The sequence below is a fragment of the Channa argus genome, chromosome 24 (genome assembly GCF_033026475.1).
Source record: "Channa argus isolate prfri chromosome 24, Channa argus male v1.0, whole genome shotgun sequence".
In the NCBI taxonomy this organism is placed as follows: Eukaryota; Metazoa; Chordata; class Actinopteri; order Anabantiformes; family Channidae; genus Channa; species Channa argus.
In genome coordinates, this window is record NC_090220.1 from 26,459 (window position 1) to 42,199 (window position 15,741).

The 15,741-nt window shown below is 38.7% G+C and overlaps 2 protein-coding genes across 2 annotated transcripts; both read left to right on the plus strand.

Moving 5' to 3' along the window:
* Nucleotides 1–425: 425 nt before the first annotated feature.
* On the plus strand, nt 426–5,061 carry LOC137109214 (sperm-associated antigen 7 homolog). Its single transcript, XM_067494764.1, has 7 exons — nt 426–578; nt 1,604–1,671; nt 1,782–1,870; nt 2,303–2,387; nt 2,932–3,021; nt 3,794–3,950; nt 4,041–5,061. The coding sequence occupies exons 1-5, from the start codon at nt 494–496 to the stop codon at nt 2,953–2,955; spliced, it is 351 nt and encodes a 116-aa protein (XP_067350865.1). The 5' UTR covers nt 426–493; the 3' UTR covers nt 2,956–3,021; nt 3,794–3,950; nt 4,041–5,061.
* Nucleotides 5,062–5,480: 419 nt separating this feature from the next.
* Nucleotides 5,481–10,700, plus strand: chrdl2 (chordin-like 2). The gene is made up of 11 exons (XM_067494731.1): nt 5,481–5,641; nt 6,088–6,200; nt 6,356–6,449; nt 6,557–6,702; nt 7,552–7,645; nt 7,862–7,923; nt 8,517–8,685; nt 8,808–8,996; nt 9,087–9,260; nt 9,769–9,861; nt 9,972–10,700. Exons 1-11 carry the CDS (start codon nt 5,575–5,577, stop codon nt 10,103–10,105), a joined length of 1,335 nt encoding a protein of 444 aa, XP_067350832.1. The 5' UTR covers nt 5,481–5,574; the 3' UTR covers nt 10,106–10,700.
* The last annotated feature ends 5,041 nt before the right edge of the window (nt 10,701–15,741 follow it).

The window sequence follows — 15,741 nt, forward strand, 5'->3', positions numbered from 1 at the left end:
TCTAGATAGTTAATTATAAACCACTTGGGTACAAATTTGTGAAAAGTTCCAAAGGGCAAAATAAGACAAACATTATAAAGACAGGGAGTCTTAAAGATAAAGATAACAGACGTGAGAAAGGGGCTGTTTGAAGTGAAAATACACTGAAGACCAATTCAAATTAGAATGGTCTTTAAAGCATTGATCTTCTCTCCTAACAGAAGGAACTTTATATTTAACATGTACATTCTGGCTGCAGTGACAATTTTTGAGTAATAAATGAAAGCTAGGGACTGACAGGCACTTTATATATATCATTTTTAGTAACGACAAACTGGTTAAGTGACGAGAACATACAACATTACAGTAAAACACAGGGTGGCGCTAAACATTTTTTCATGCCGGTTTCACACCACGGCGAAGAAAACTGCAGTGGACTGCGCCTGCGCAGCTTGTAGTGCTGTGGGCAACTACAACAGAGGATGTCTGGACGGTCTGCCGTATCATTTGCAAGATGGCGGACCTCCTAGGTACAATCTTAAACGCGATGGAAAAGCCTCCAACAGTCGGCGACCAGGAAAGCCGACGAAAGGCTCGAGGTACATACTGTGTTGTCTAAATACCGAGTCGTTGAGCGTTCACTTCAAAGTGCGGAAATGGTTGTAAACTGAATCTTAGCGTGTACAAATGATAAAAGACAGGGGAAGAGAGCATTCAAGTAAGCCTCTTTGGACCGGGTCTAGCACCGCCCCTCGGAACACGCAGACTGGCGCATACCTGAGGTCAGAGCCTGGACCTCAGGCAGCTTCTGGCCCTGTAAACACGCAAACCTACCAAAGCACTCCGCCAACAAGCAGGGCCGTAACCTCTGATGTAGCATCTACCTGGATTCCACCCTGATCATTCTCTGTCTTTTAGATACTAAGTCTTAGTCCTCGCTCTTATAATAAGGTATAGCGAGATTTTGTCTCTGTCTGTTTTATAGAGCAGAATTTTCAGGAAACAGAGTCTCTAATGGCTGTTAGTGGGTTGCATTTAGTGATCTAAAGAAACGAAAGCGAATCCCATAAATAAATGTGTACGGAATTATTAGCTTTGTTCATAGTGTTAAATACCAAAGTTAGGTGATACTCCTCGTTGCGTTTGTATCATTCTGAAACTTTTCCATTGACACTTTCAGTGTTAATTTTTTCATCTCATTTCATTTTTATACACAACAAAAACTGCCAGATAGCACCACTAAAACCCGAGAAATTGGGAATACACAAACTAACATATTCTGGCTCTACGTCTTCAGAAGATCACAATTTCCCTTCAACACTGAAATCTTTAACAGCCAAACGTCTGAGTGGAGATAATGAACAGCTGTTCTGAGTGCCTACCAATAAAGCATCAAAGCCTGGTCCCTCCATTGAAAGATGTAAGAAATATTAAGATTTAGTTCTCGATGTACTCCATTCCTGAATTATCTGGAAGTCAGATTTTGGGTTTTACTGGATGTCTGTGTCTTGATTAAGTAGGCCAGCTGTAGCTGTAAGACAGAATGATCTGTGTTTACAGCCAGGAAGAATTAATGCTATTAGACATAAACACACTAAAGACCTTTACCCTCTGTTCTCTTAAGAGCAAGCAGCAAGAATCAAGAAGATGGAGGAAGACGAAAGAAGAAAGAAAGCTGAGTTCAGGAAACAGGTGATGGCTTAAGTGTAATATCTAATACACATTGGATTTAGTTACAATAGTGTAACGTCCATTCACTTCTAAAAAATTACACGTTGTGGTTTCCAACATCACTCATTTAGATGGAGAATGAGGTGTCGGATTTCATCCAAGACAGTTCACAGCAGAAAAGAAAATACAACCCTATGGGGAAGATTGAAAGGAGTATTTTGTAAGTAGTCATTACTTTATTTACAACCCCAATTCAAAAATGAAAACATTGGGACGTTGAGATGAAAACAGAATGCAATGATTTGCAAATCTCATCTCATCCCATATTTTATTCACAATTGAAAATTAACAACATATATCAGATGTTAAAACGGAGACTTTTTACCATTACATGGGAAATATTTGGATTTGGTGGCAATTTGACAATGAGCTAATATTTTCCATTAAATGGTAAATTGTCTCAGTTTCAACATCTGATAAGTTGTTTATGTTCTATTCTGGGTTGATGAGATTTCCAAATCATTACATTCTGTTTTTATTTACATTTTACACATCTTGCCAACTTTTTTTGAATTGGGGTTGTAATAAGAAATGGGACATGTTTTGCCACATGCTCACATGTATTTACATTTCACTCTTTCCTGTTTCATAGGCATGATGTTGCAGAAGTGGCTGGTCTGACTTCTTTTTCCTTTGGGGAGGATGAGGAGAGTCGTTACGTTATGCTTTTTAAGAAGGTCTGAATGCTTTTTCAAACAATATTTTATAAACACTACTGGCCAAAAATGTTTAACTTAGCATATAGAAAGGAGCCTTCCACTGGGTAATTACTGCAGTGATTAATGTGTCTCAACAAGTTATTCAACCCTAACTGAGTAGCTGACTACCTAAATATACTTAATGACCTTGTTTTTTTCCACCAGTGGATTATTTTCATCCCATCCCTGTCAGGGCCATATTTTAAGATATTTCAGGCTTGAATTGTACGAGCATGAGACATCATTTCACACATGGATTGGCCACCGTGCTCGAAAAGACTTTTTGCAGTGGTCTGACTCCCATCATTAATACAAGAGACTTTTGAGAAATTAATGCAAGTTTTGATTTAAAAAAAAAAATGTAACATTTTATAAGCTCAGTTTTATCATGAATGCATCCCATATTTAAAGCTAAGGACAGTCCAACAAAATATTTATGTACAGTATTAGTTTTGAAATAATAGATTACGTGAGACTAACAAGGATTGTTACGTGAGACTAATTCCCTCTTGTGCCGTGGCAGGACTTTGCTCCATCAGATGAGTAGCTGGAAGCCTATCGCAAAGGGGAGGAGTGGGATCCCCAGCTGGCAGGGCAGGGGTGAAGACTAAAAGTAAGCCCGAATGCTCTTTCACAGTTTATACCCCCACCCCTCGTTTTCAAGTGCTCCCTCATTTTTGAGTTTCCGCTCAAAACTCAGCTAAAAGGGGTAGTGGTTGAAATATCTCCCTACGAAATGGAACAACCATTCAAGACTACTATACATCATCAGAGCCAATCAGGCGGTCTTACTTTCTAAAGAGTTCTTGGTAAAACCATAGCCTATAAAGACACGGGGACACCTAGGTAACATTGTTCACATTTTCAGTACACACAGTCTAACGTTACTGCTTACAATCCCAATACACTAACGTTCAGAGGAGCAGATAACCCATTCTCCTACAGTACCTGCCTGCACCACATTTAGTGGAGAGAACAAACTGACTTATTGATATCGTGTGAACTGATACTGTATTAGGTATTTATTTTATTCAGGACAATGTACATACAAAATGAAACAATAAACTCATGTACTTGTTTGGTTAATATATTTTTTTACACTCATAGCTGAAGCACTAGTTTATTTACATGTTGTGGTTTAACTTTCATTGTCTTGACAAGGCACTGTCATGTTTGTCTAAGGGTGTCACTACTACATATACTTCTCTGTACATGCATTTCTCCATTTGTTAAAATAATTCAAAGGTGGGACAAGTGAGGGAAGGCAAAGCAGGTGTGTGTGTGTACACGAGTGTTTCATACTGCAGAACACAGTGAGAGTTTGAGGAAGTACCTAAAATTTCTCAATTTACAGTTGCTGGCTTTTTCTTTCTTTGTGACTGCAGGAACAAGCTGCGTTGGAAGAAGCTGCTTCCAGTGAGACAAAGAAGCCAGACACATGCCCCAACTCCAACTATAGAGACAAGTACAGTCAACTAATTGGCACCTCAGCAGCAAAAGATGCAGCACACACACTAGAGGCCAACAGCGCGTATGGCTGTGGTGAGTGAATGTCCATCTGTCTCATAGAAACATTGTTACACTTGGCCTCACATAATTCACACCACTAATTTTATTGGTGAATTTTTTCAGTGCCGGTGGCCAACAAGAGAGACACTCGCTCTATAGAGGAAGCCATGAATGAAATCAGAGCAAAGAAACGCCACAAGCAGGATGACACAGGGGCACACAGCAGCAGTTCTTGATTCTCCAGTGTTTCTGCCCTCAGTCTACTGTGTGTTTGTTTGTTTGTGTGTGTGTGTGTGTGTGTGTGTGTGTGTGTGTTTGGGCACATAACTGTGTGAACAATTTTAATTCATTCTTTCATGCAATTTCCTTTACTTCAGACATGTAAACATATAACTTATAAGAGAGGATTTGAGTATCTCTGAGTCTGTGTGGAATTCGTGAAATGTTGTTAAGTGGAGGATGCTCAGGCAAAAGTGATCCTGGAGGTGGATTACCATCCACGTGTAACACCATGTCTAGACATGGATCATATGCAGTATGGAAACACCTTTTATCGTCATATCTCAATATTTTTGTCGCAGATGTGCCCTGTGCCATTTTTGTAACTAACAATATTTAAAGCTTCGGCCAGGTCAAATGAAGCTTGGTGCAAGAATGGCTACAAAGTCTTGACAGTGTTCAAATATCAGTGTCATTTTTAAAAAGGAAATAGAAAAGCAGTCTGTTGAACAGGGTTTTTTTTTTTTTTTGGTCTTACTCTCAACCTGTTTCTAAACTGTAAAGTCTGTAAAGCATGCCATTTCCCACAACACACGAGGAACCCCATTTTAAGAGACACTGTTTATTGCACTACATGCGGATTTTATGGAGATTTTCTTTGTTTCTATACATCTGCACTGATTGTGATTTAAACTGTCATTCGCACATTAAAATGTTTTATTAATAAGCCCTGTGATGGTTTGCATAGGCATCATACTAAGGGGGTGGGTGGGACTGCCAGACTTTTTGTTGGGAAGTGGGTCACTAGGATTTATTCAATGTCTTTTGTCTTCTTCCAGTAAGAGTTTCTCAGCATTTTTGTCTTGTATTAACATGGTTGCACTGTTTTATCATCCCATATGTGTAATAAAGGGAGTATTAGGTCTTTGGCTGTATGTTGCCTTTATTTCAGGGTTTTGTCTCTCCGCTTTTTTTGTTGTCAACTCCAGGGGCTTAAAACATAACAAATGGTAAATGGTCTGCAGTTATATAGCGCTTTTCTACCTGTTGGCTCTCAAAGCACTTTACACTGCTTCTTATTCAACCATAAACTTCACATAAACTTACTAATTCACTCTCAAATATAACCTGAGATTTGAATCAGCAGAATCCTGTATCAGCTGTTTAAATATAAATGAAATGTTAGAGGCTGCAAATATTACCACAAATATTATGTGGCGTGATGTGCATATAGGGAGGGTGTTTAGGTCACTCTGCTATCATCCCCGTGTATGTGTGTTGAGGTGAAAGTCATGTGTCCTGTAGGGGGCGCCGTAGATTAACCAGGGGGGAAAAGGTTGGAATTTTTTGAATCCTTGTTTCACACTGTCCTGCAGTTTCTGTCCTGCAGAAACATATTTATTGCGCGTTGAAGACTCAGTCACGCACATGTAAAAAAATGAAGTCCATGTTTTTGTTGTTTTTTATCATTTGGTTTGCAGATGGAGAGCTAAAACCCCGGAAAGGTAAGAGCAGACCCTGCTGATGCTTGTGCTGTTCAAACGTGTGGGGCTTGAAATAAGGAAAGGCATGAAAATGTGACTCAGATAAGAAAAGTTTGTTGCGACTCCTCCACAGCTGAGCTCACATATTAATATTAGCATTTACTGTTGCTCCAAACATAACTTAGGTGTTTTGTGGTAACGTTTATTTGCCTCATTCTGTCAAAGAAACAACTAAAAGTTAAACTGTGACTATTTGTTTTATTATTGTGGGTTTAAGTTGGATCAGTGGCAGTTTCTCTTTTTTCCTCCATTTTGCATTACTTGGAGATGATTGACGCTTTGGTTGAATGTGTGTAATATGTTTTCGTGCATTGGTTCATATGTAAACGCCTGCGGTTGTGGCCGTTCAGATTATCTGCGCCATACGCGTTTCTCTGTTACTCATCCCTCTCATTTTTGACAACCAGGGTCCGGGGTGGTATGTACTTTTAAAGACAAGACATACAATCCAGGAGACAACTGGCATCCCTATCTAGAGCCTTTCGGATTTATGTTCTGTATGCGCTGTATATGCACAGAGGTAACTTTCAACATTTACTGACTTTTTATGCACCTCAGAACAAATATTTAAAGGAATATTCTTCCAACACTGGCAGATTCAATTCTTAAGTTGCTGACATAGTGCTGGGGGTTTAAAGGTCTCATATTTGTAATGTCTTCTTTGCTCTCTTTTAGACGGGCCATGTGAAATGTAGCACAATTAAGTGTCCTGCTCTGACATGCGAGAACCCAGTGTCCGAGGCACAGCAGTGCTGTCCAAGATGTACAGGTAGACTGTCTTTGTCTAAGCACGTTGTCAGCTCAGATGGTTTTAGAGAGAGTTCATCCTTGTTGTGTGTTCAAATCCTCGTGTCCTGTGTGATGTGCCCTCCTTAGATGAGCCCAGAATCCCTGCAGGACTGAGGGCTTCAGTGAAATCCTGCAGGTATAATGGAAGTGTTTATCAGTCGGGGGAGACCTTCACTAAGCACGACCTCTTCCCGTCCAAGCAAAGCAATCAATGCGTTATGTGCACATGCTCAGTAAGTTACATCCATTTCACTTCACTTTTATTCTAAGCTAGTAGTTGGATCTTGTGAGAAGAATCATATTGTAAATGCTTACAGTCTATAGGACATGCAAGAACTCTAACTGTAGGTGAGCTTGGTTCTTATAAGGTTCTCTGCAGATGTAATTTGTTCATATACCACTTTTGGGAGCCTAATTTCCATGTGATTCATAAATTATAAAAAGTATTCAATAGTAAATAATTCAATAGTAATTCAATAGTAAAATAAGACTAAAACCACAATATTTGCCAATACTCATTATGTTTACTTTTAAATGTTCTCCTCGCTATTCTCTATGATGATAAATAGTTCATGTTATATTAGTTCATATTATGAACTATTTATAATAGTTAATAGTTTAAATTATGAATAACCCTCTCAACAAGCTGACAACCCACAGTGTCTGATATGTACCTTTATTGTTAATATGTGTTACATGCATTTAAAGATCTTCTTTAGATTTTTCAAAAAAAGATTTCTCTGTATATATTAAAAATGCCGACAACATCATGCAGAGAGAATCTGCTCACAACTCAAATAAATGTATTGTTTAACTTTAAATATTCAAACTGGTTAATGCATCTTGGCTTAGTTTGGGAGTTGATATTGTTCAAGTAAATTAGATTGCAGTAGTTACTGTGATTACTGTATATTGTTAGAATTTTATTTTAATTCATATACTGTACTATGAATTTATATAATTTAAATAATAATAATAAACAGGTCCACAGAGGCCCTCAGTAACATGTGAGTACTTACTCTATTATGTCTGCAGTACATACTTGCAGAAATAAGAAAATTTTTCTGTGTTTTGTTTCTCAGAATGGAAACATCTTCTGTGCTCTGAAAACATGCCAACCGACCACCTGTTCCTCACCAGTCTCAGTTCCAGATACCTGCTGTTTGGTGTGTAAAGGTAAAGGAGTCAAACTCCATACTCCAAACGGAGAGAATGGATTTATTCTATTTCTAACCTGGAATCATAGTTTGTAAGAATTAAACATGTCTCAAAATATTTAGCTAAATCCCTAAACAAAAATTCTATATGGCAGTATGATCATGATCTATGTAAAGCCAGGCTTTCACGTTTTCAGTTTTTACTGCAACTTTGATTTGATTGTTTTTCTCTTAGATCATGGCACCAGTGGTTCTTCGTCAACTGAATATGGAAACCAGCAGCTGAACAGAGGCGTTGTATGCCCTTTCCAGTTTGTCATAAGCTTATTGTTTTAGACATGGCTTTCAAATGAGAATTGTCATTGAAAATATTTTAAATATACTGGAAGATTATGAAGTTCTGATATCGATTCATACTGTATCTTAAAATTTAGATTGGCTTTATTAATTGCATTCCTTGGGTTCAAGTTTTACAAGTGAATGTCTGCTCCCATGAGGTGACACTGGGATCAATACAAGCTTAAGGAGACCCTGACCTTTGACCTCTCAGTTTAAGGGGACAAGCCAATTGATTAAATCGCCTTGAGAATTGATAAGAAATATCGGCTCAACTTTCCATGACATTATTCAGATTAGTACTGAAATATTAGTTTTGCTGTGATCATTAAAGACAAGGTCTCACAATGGACCATTTAGCCTGACACTCAAATTAAATTACAAAGTTGCTGTGTTTGAATTCTTGAAAAAAAATCTAAAACACGGGCAACGCTCTAGTGGTCTGGAGCCAGGCTATGAACCTTTTTGATTTTCCTTGAGAGAAGAAGCAACTAAAGCCAATAGCTGACTTGATGAAAGATAACTGCATTTCAATATATCTTTGTTTACAAAAGAGGCATTCAGTGGACCAGTGTTCTGGAGAGCAGAGCAGGGCGCGGCCCGACCGTGCCACTCCACCCAGGGTCAGGAGTTCTCTAAGAGGCCTGAGCCTCAGTAAACTTAACCTCAAAGGGGCTTCAGAGACCACTGTGAAGATTTTGTTGCAGAGGAAACACCAAAGAGGTGAGACTTTGTCAAAACAGAAAAGATCTTTATAGGTATTCGATTTTATGGACATGTTCCTCACAACTTTACGATCGTTTCCATATGTTGCACAACGCTCAGATGTTTTCCATTTCTCTCAGCATGTTTATACAATGGCAGGACGTACTCTCATGGAGACATGTGGCACCCAGTTTTGGGGAAGGTCCTGGAATGCATCCTGTGCACTTGTACTGATGGCCTCCAGGACTGCAAACGCATCACGTGTCCCAGCCAGTACCCATGCCAACATCCTATGAAATCAGCAGGAAAGTGTTGCAAGACATGTCCAGGTAGTCAGACACAATGAAGTGTTTATACTGACGAGATGTTGATTGACTGTAAACATCATCAACACAACTTGTCTCTGTTTTTCTCTCTAGAGAGTAAAGCGGAAAGTAACCAGACCCAGTGTTTTTTTGGATATAAAAATAATCTCTTGGTGTATAAAGTAGACTCATCTTTCAAAGTCGACCCTCCCCACGCAGTCAGGATTATTGCTGTTGAAAGACAAAGTACTGCAGAGGTTGAAGTGCAAGTATGGAAGACTGTGGAAGGTACTGTACTTACTATTGGGAATCACGCCAAAGGAATTCTATTCAGTTTCCTGTCAGAGTAAATGAGAAAATACAAAAGTGTAAGCAATTAAAAATGAGAATCTTAGCTTAGCACAAATGGTGAAAACATGTGAAAAAAGTAGCCAAAAAGTTATTCCCGGAAACCACCTGGAAACTAGAACTTATTGTTTTTAGACTTTGGCTTTTGAGTAGAATAAACAAATAGGATATAGCATGTTAATTATGCACTTTGGAGATGATGGTCTGGGAATTTTGTTATCTTTGGAGGGGGCCAGGCTAGCTGTTTCCCCCAGTTGTCTTTGTGCTTAGCCAACCTAAACTGTTGCTAGTTCCAACTTCAAATTTGTTGCATACAGATCTGGGAGTTTCTCACCAAGAAAGCAAATAAGCATATTTTCCAATATGTTAAACTATTTATTTTAGACAAATATGTAGTATTAGTGTACCAATATGTGACCCTCACTTCATGTATTCATGGTTTCTGTAGGTGTTTTGCAATTAATGGAAATTGGTGACGTTCAAAGAAAAGACATTGTGGATCATCCCGAAAATTACACCTTGCTTACAATACTTGACGAAGGTTTGTTTCCAAGGTGCTGCTAAAGCAAATTCATGATACATTAGTATTTTAGATGTATATTCATAGGATTTTCTGTGTCTGAATGATATTAATTATAGTTTCTTTTTCAGAGACATGGAAAAAATTTAAAGAGGAGGGAGAAAACCTGAGTAAAGCTCCTCAGACCACAATTTGTGAAGATGGCATTCGAGAGATGGTGACTTTCCTGAATCCAAAGCAGATTGAAGACCTGTGCACACCCTGAAAATGACTTTTTATATCAAGACTCCCATTAAGTACATGGTTGGCAAACATACTTCAGTCAACATGTTGTTTTGGGAAATCCAGAGTCATTTATAATATCTTTGTTTATCAGTCCACCTTAAGGCCATTATGTTTAATCATCACATATTTTTATTTGTAAATTACCAGGTTAAAATAACACACTCAGCCACATCGGTGGCGACTGTCTCGGTCATAAAGTGGCAGATAGTTGTGCCTCCACCTGTCATAATACAGACAGTGTTAGATCAGCTGGAGTTAGTTTAAAGCTCTAAACAAACTGCAACAAATGGGAAAAGTGAAGGCAGACTATGAAGCTCTGAAATGGAAATGAAAAATGTGAGTATTAACGAGTGATGTTGATATTTGCATTTATTAGGTGACTGAGGTGACGTTGGGTTCAGTATTTCCAAAAATCCCTTTGTTTAACTTTCAAAAATTAAAAAGGATTTTATGTTAAGCTAAAGTCCCCATTAAGGTTTTTTTTAAAAAAAAGATGATTTATGATTGTCAGCATATTTATTGTAAATACAAATGTTAGTTTTGTCACCTTATTTAAAGTGCATTGTTTTGTATGATATCTGTGTTTATATACATTCCACTATTTGAATGTTGCTGTTGCTGTTCATTGAAAAAGCATTGGGGCACAGTCTGCTAGTGAATACACAGTAACACACACCTGTGTATTAGTTAGCGAGAAAACCTTTGCATTTTTCTTTCTGATGTCAGATATAGACCTGCTGTAGCTTTTTTGTTCAGCAACAGGGTTTGGTTTGTTATGATAGCGCAACAAATTTTACAATTTCACATACCAGAAATAACTGTATTTAAAAATGATTATGGTGGATATATTTCACCGCACTCTGTAGCTCTGCAAACAATTTAAACCCATAAAGTTTTCTCAGTGTTTTACAGCAGTGAACACGTTTGTCTGATTAATTTTTAGCTTTAACTTTTATGTTGCGCAATGAAATAATTTGAATAAAGTCACGTAGAGTGCTCTAGGAATATGTATTGAAGACACGCATGAAATGTGGCACAGAGCTCATAGTCAGTTGAAAAATGCTGTTTCTTCTATGATCTTGATGTCGGCCACAGCAGAGCGGTCCGAACACCATCGGTGCCTGAAGGCTTCCATTAAACAGAGCACCAGAAGGCCGGATAAACCTTGTTCCCACTGGAAATGAAATGTTATCAGAGGCATGAAAATCAAAAACAGAAGTTGAAACTCCCTTCACTCCTTAAACGCACACACACATTATTTTCCCAACACCAGCATTTACATAAAATTGACTTGTTATTAGTAATCGTACTTTAATGTTTGGTTAGTGATGTGTGTAAAATCTGTGTAATAATTATACTTTCATTTCAAATTTAAGGGAGCCGTATTTGTTGCCCCAGTACACCTCCTCTTTGCACTAATCCTCTCATTAGTTATGGCTCATTTAGCATCTTAACATATTGTAAAACTTCTTTCCTTATACACAGAGCAGGAAAGCAGTAACAAGTGTCCTTACGAGCTCGAGTCAGCTGCCACACTCCAAGCTGGTAGGAAAACCTATGTCATAGAGGAATTTCTAAATAATTTATATTAAAAGACTTTCTTCCACTTTCTTTTGTTGTTTTTTTTGGTCAGCAACAGGCAGCTACTTTAAGGGTCATGCTACCTTCCAAGAGCAGAGCAACTGAGAGAGAAATAGTTGGCAGCTACTTACTGTAGCAGACAAAAAGAAGCATTTAGCAAAAAAAAATAAATAAATAATGTATTTCAGAGAATAGGCACCAGTTGGTGAGACACAAATGAATGATTATGTTAATTGTTTCTGCTTGATGTGTAATAGCTAATAACAGTTTCTTAACAAAGTTGACATAAAAGAACAATAACACACATAGATGATGCACATGTTGGGCTCATAACTTGTTTTATCTGCTCCTGTGTGGCTAAAACTGTTTAAAATAGTTTGCTTTTGAAAAATTATTGTCAATACTAAGTACACCTGTACAATCTAGTGCCATCCAATACAGCATCTCTGCCATCTTAAGAGGAGGTTCGAATATTTTGGCCCCCTCATTCGTTGTAAATGGGGTGGCCAAAATATTAGAACCACTTCTTAATATAATGCACCCCACCACCCACTATAACCCTAATAATAAACAGAGAGTAGAATTATCACCTTTCTGAAAGTTTCAACATAAAGACTGAGAAATTCTAACATTGTAAAAGTAGAATTCATGGCAGAGCTCTTGGATTGCATTGGATTGTAAGGTTACCTGTGAAGTGGCTAGTCTGGCTAGTGAGTGTATATTGAATGCAAAGATAAAGGGCCTAGTCATATTTGTATTTATATCTTATAGGAATATCTGTAGGCTTAGGAATTGTGGGTTGTGCTGTTACATCTAAAGACATTTAGATGTCTAAAGACATCTAAATGACTAAATGTAAATGTAAATGTAAATGTAAAGAGCCTGAGACATCTGTATTTTCAGACTGCAAGGCAAAGGAAGAAGTTTTTATTACTTAAGCATTACCAAAAGTAATCGAAACTTTAAAATAAAAGGAGCATGGACAATGTAGCCATGTTGTGGAAATGAGCTTTCCACAGCCCAGACAAACATCATCTGTGAGAGCAGGCCTTTTTTTTCTCAGCAACACTGTGTGCAGTCTTGTCGCAGGCCCGTTTGATCAACAGGTGTCAAATTATCACTGTGGTTCCCATGACTCAGTCGGTGTGCAACTGCAGATTTGGTGAGTGGGCGCTTCGGAATAATATTGCTTCCCTTCTCTGTGAACTCCCGACGTGCTCTCCCTGTCCCTTCCTCTTTCACAATGACTCATTGTGTTTCTTTCACACTTTGCACCACACCGCTCTGTCCGTCTCTCACTAAAAGCATCTCTCACAAAGGCGCCGTCATGTTTTCTTGTAAGCTGCTGGACCTGACAGATTGCAACAGTCTCGTAGTATTCTGATGCTCTGAGCAGAAGTTTGAAAAAGAAGTGTTTTACATTACTGTAAAATGCTAATGAACATTTCTGTGTTGTCATTTTCCCATGCAGCTCATTAAAAATAGGTGTTAAGTTTTCTTTTCTTTCAACAACCATATCCATATCTTTCTCTGCCACTTTGATAAAAATCTTATCAGTCCACGTTTTGTGGATGTTTTATTTTGTTTTAAGGGGCAATTCAGCTATGCATGCTTAAACCATGCTTAATCTTGGCTCTGGCAATTGTAACAGCTGGGGGCAGTCAGTAGGTATAAATCATGCACTCGGTAGGCCCTGTGTATGTGTACTCCACCCCGGTGCCCATGTAGCCAAGATTTAGTGAGAAGTGAGAAGAAAATGTGAGACTTGGGGTCACGACTCGGCCCAGGATTGGAGGCACTTCTTAGCCATTATTATGATATTAACAAATCTGTTTTGCTTTTCTTTTAAATGTCACTTCCTTCGTTAGAGCCACAGAACCCCAAAAGATGTTTGTCACTGGAAAAACTTTGAAGTGGGTATGGTAAAGCTAATAGCTTTTTGTAGTTTGTAGTTTTTGCAGCTCTGTTACAGCTCTGTATAATAATGCAGCCTTGCAAATGAAGAGAGTTGAGTTGAACTTATTTTAAAAGCTCCTTATCCTCCTCCTTTACTGCAGCAAGTAGTTCCTTGCAGATGCGTTCTGAGATTGTGAGGAACTGAAGCATTGCAAATCAATCAGGCAGTCTTTTGATTCAAAGGGAGCCAAACTGTGTAAAGTTAATTAAGTCTGATAGATGTGTTTGCTTTCATAGCTGATTACGGTGCCCAGCAGAACCCCTGAGTTTGTACTTCATCGAAATACTTCCGGAATCTATCAAGGGCTCTGTTTTTTACACCCTTACCCTCTCGTTAATTAAGTTGGCCCTGATAATTTTAGCTGATGATTGGAATCCGGCCAAAGGAACATGGACAACACTGTCTTCCTCCCCTTATCCTCAGCAGCTTAGCTTAAAGGTTAAAATTTTAAACACATGATTGTAATGACTGTAAACCATTAAAGGCAGGCCCCAGAGAGATATTTTGTTTCCCAGAAAAAAGAAGGCCAACAACATCTTTGCAGTTAAGATCTGTAATTAATAATGGCCTCTTTTCAGGTGTCAGCCAGACTGTCCAAAGCCCTTCCAGGATTACATGATAAGTGTGTTACAGTTCAATTGTCCATCAAAGGAAATAATGAATAGGTCCAGTCTCAGTGAACTAATTTGGCGCTTGAGTAATGAGGAGTGTTGATGAGGTATTCAGGCCCGTTCTTCCTGAGCCAAATCTGGTGTCTGAGTCTCCACAGGGTTATTCTCAAAGCTAAACTGTTGGCCATCAATTTGAGAGTCAAACAGATCTTACCAAAACATTTCTCCAAGTTGATTGCTACAATGACTGCTACACATGTAAAAATGTCCTGCATTTGAATATACAAGCAGGGGGAGGGGGGGCATATAGATATATAAACACAGATCAATCTTTCTTTGCCACAGACATTGGTGCTTTTTTCCACTATGTCTTTTGTTATTTTTGCTTTTGGACAGAGTATCCGGCTCTCCTGCCAGATTGTGTTATATCACCAAGAACATGGATACAAATGTGTTTTCAGTTAATAACTCACTTCATCGGTTTTTCATGGTAAGAACAAAAAGGAGGTAAGAAAGGAAAAACATAACTGAGTCTTTTTGTCTGTCTGTTTATTCTGCATTGATGCTAATGTGAGAAGGAGTCCAGTGAAAATGAAAAAGAGAAATGGATTTCTATTGCTTCCCTCTATGGCGTTGTTTATTAAAGTGAAACTTCTGCAATTGCAGTGAATAGATTAAAGACATATGTGGCTTGTACAATTGCTTTTATTCAAGTGATTTGTCACATTAGAAGTCCATTTTCACATCTTCAGCATGAAGCATTTGGCTGATAACTGAAGCAATACCCAAAGCAAAATCTCCACCAGCTCAGCAAATGAAGAGTACTACTAACTGTAACAAAAAACGTCCCCAGAATTTCCAAAAGTAGAATGGGAGGTAGAGCCTTTAGCTATCAAGCTCCTCTCCTGTGGAACCAGCTCCCAGTTCAGATTCGGGAAGCAGACACCCTCTCTACTTTTAAGTCTAGGCTTAAAACCTTCCTTTTTAATAAAGCATATAGTTAGTTATAGTTATGCTGCCATAGGCTTAGACTGCTGGGGGACCCACCCCCCAATGCACTGAGCTCCTTTCCTCCTCTTGACCATCTCTCCTCTCCTCTCATCCAGCAATTGTCACCACTGTATGTCATTAACTCTGTGTGTTCTCTCCCGTAGTTGTCTTTGTCCTCCTCTGTCCCCCTCTCTCTGTCCCTTTCTGCAGGTGTCCCCCGGCTTTGAAGCTGTGTGTCTTCCAGCGTGAAGCTACTGATCCTACCAATCTGCCAGATGTTTTGTTGTTGCTTTTGTTGCTCTGTTCTTTTCTCTCTCCCCTTTCCACTCACCCCAACCGGTCGAGGCAGATGGCCGTCCACCCTGAGCCTTGTTCTGCTGGAGGTTTCTTCCGTTAAAGGGAGTTTTTCCTCTCCACTGTTGCCTATGGCTTGCTCCAGGGGGAATTGTTGGGTTCTCTTTATATATCTTTATAATC

What these genes read in the sequence shown, in the direction of transcription:
- LOC137109214 (XM_067494764.1), top strand. Translation starts at nt 494, where the DNA reads ATGGCGGACCTCCTAGGTACAATCTTAAACGCGATGGAAAAGCCTCCA. An exon ending in AAGCTGAGTTCAGGAAACAG is followed by an intron (nt 1,672 to 1,781) that starts GTGATGGCTTAA and finishes TCACTCATTTAG; the next exon opens with ATGGAGAATGAGGTGTCGGA. An exon ending in AAGATTGAAAGGAGTATTTT is followed by an intron (nt 1,871 to 2,302) that starts GTAAGTAGTCAT and finishes CCTGTTTCATAG; the next exon opens with GCATGATGTTGCAGAAGTGG.
- chrdl2 (XM_067494731.1), top strand. Translation starts at nt 5,575, where the DNA reads ATGAAGTCCATGTTTTTGTTGTTTTTTATCATTTGGTTTGCAGATGGA. An exon ending in AGCAGCTGAACAGAGGCGTT is followed by an intron (nt 7,924 to 8,516) that starts GTATGCCCTTTC and finishes TGTTTACAAAAG; the next exon opens with AGGCATTCAGTGGACCAGTG. An exon ending in AGTATGGAAGACTGTGGAAG is followed by an intron (nt 9,261 to 9,768) that starts GTACTGTACTTA and finishes TGGTTTCTGTAG; the next exon opens with GTGTTTTGCAATTAATGGAA.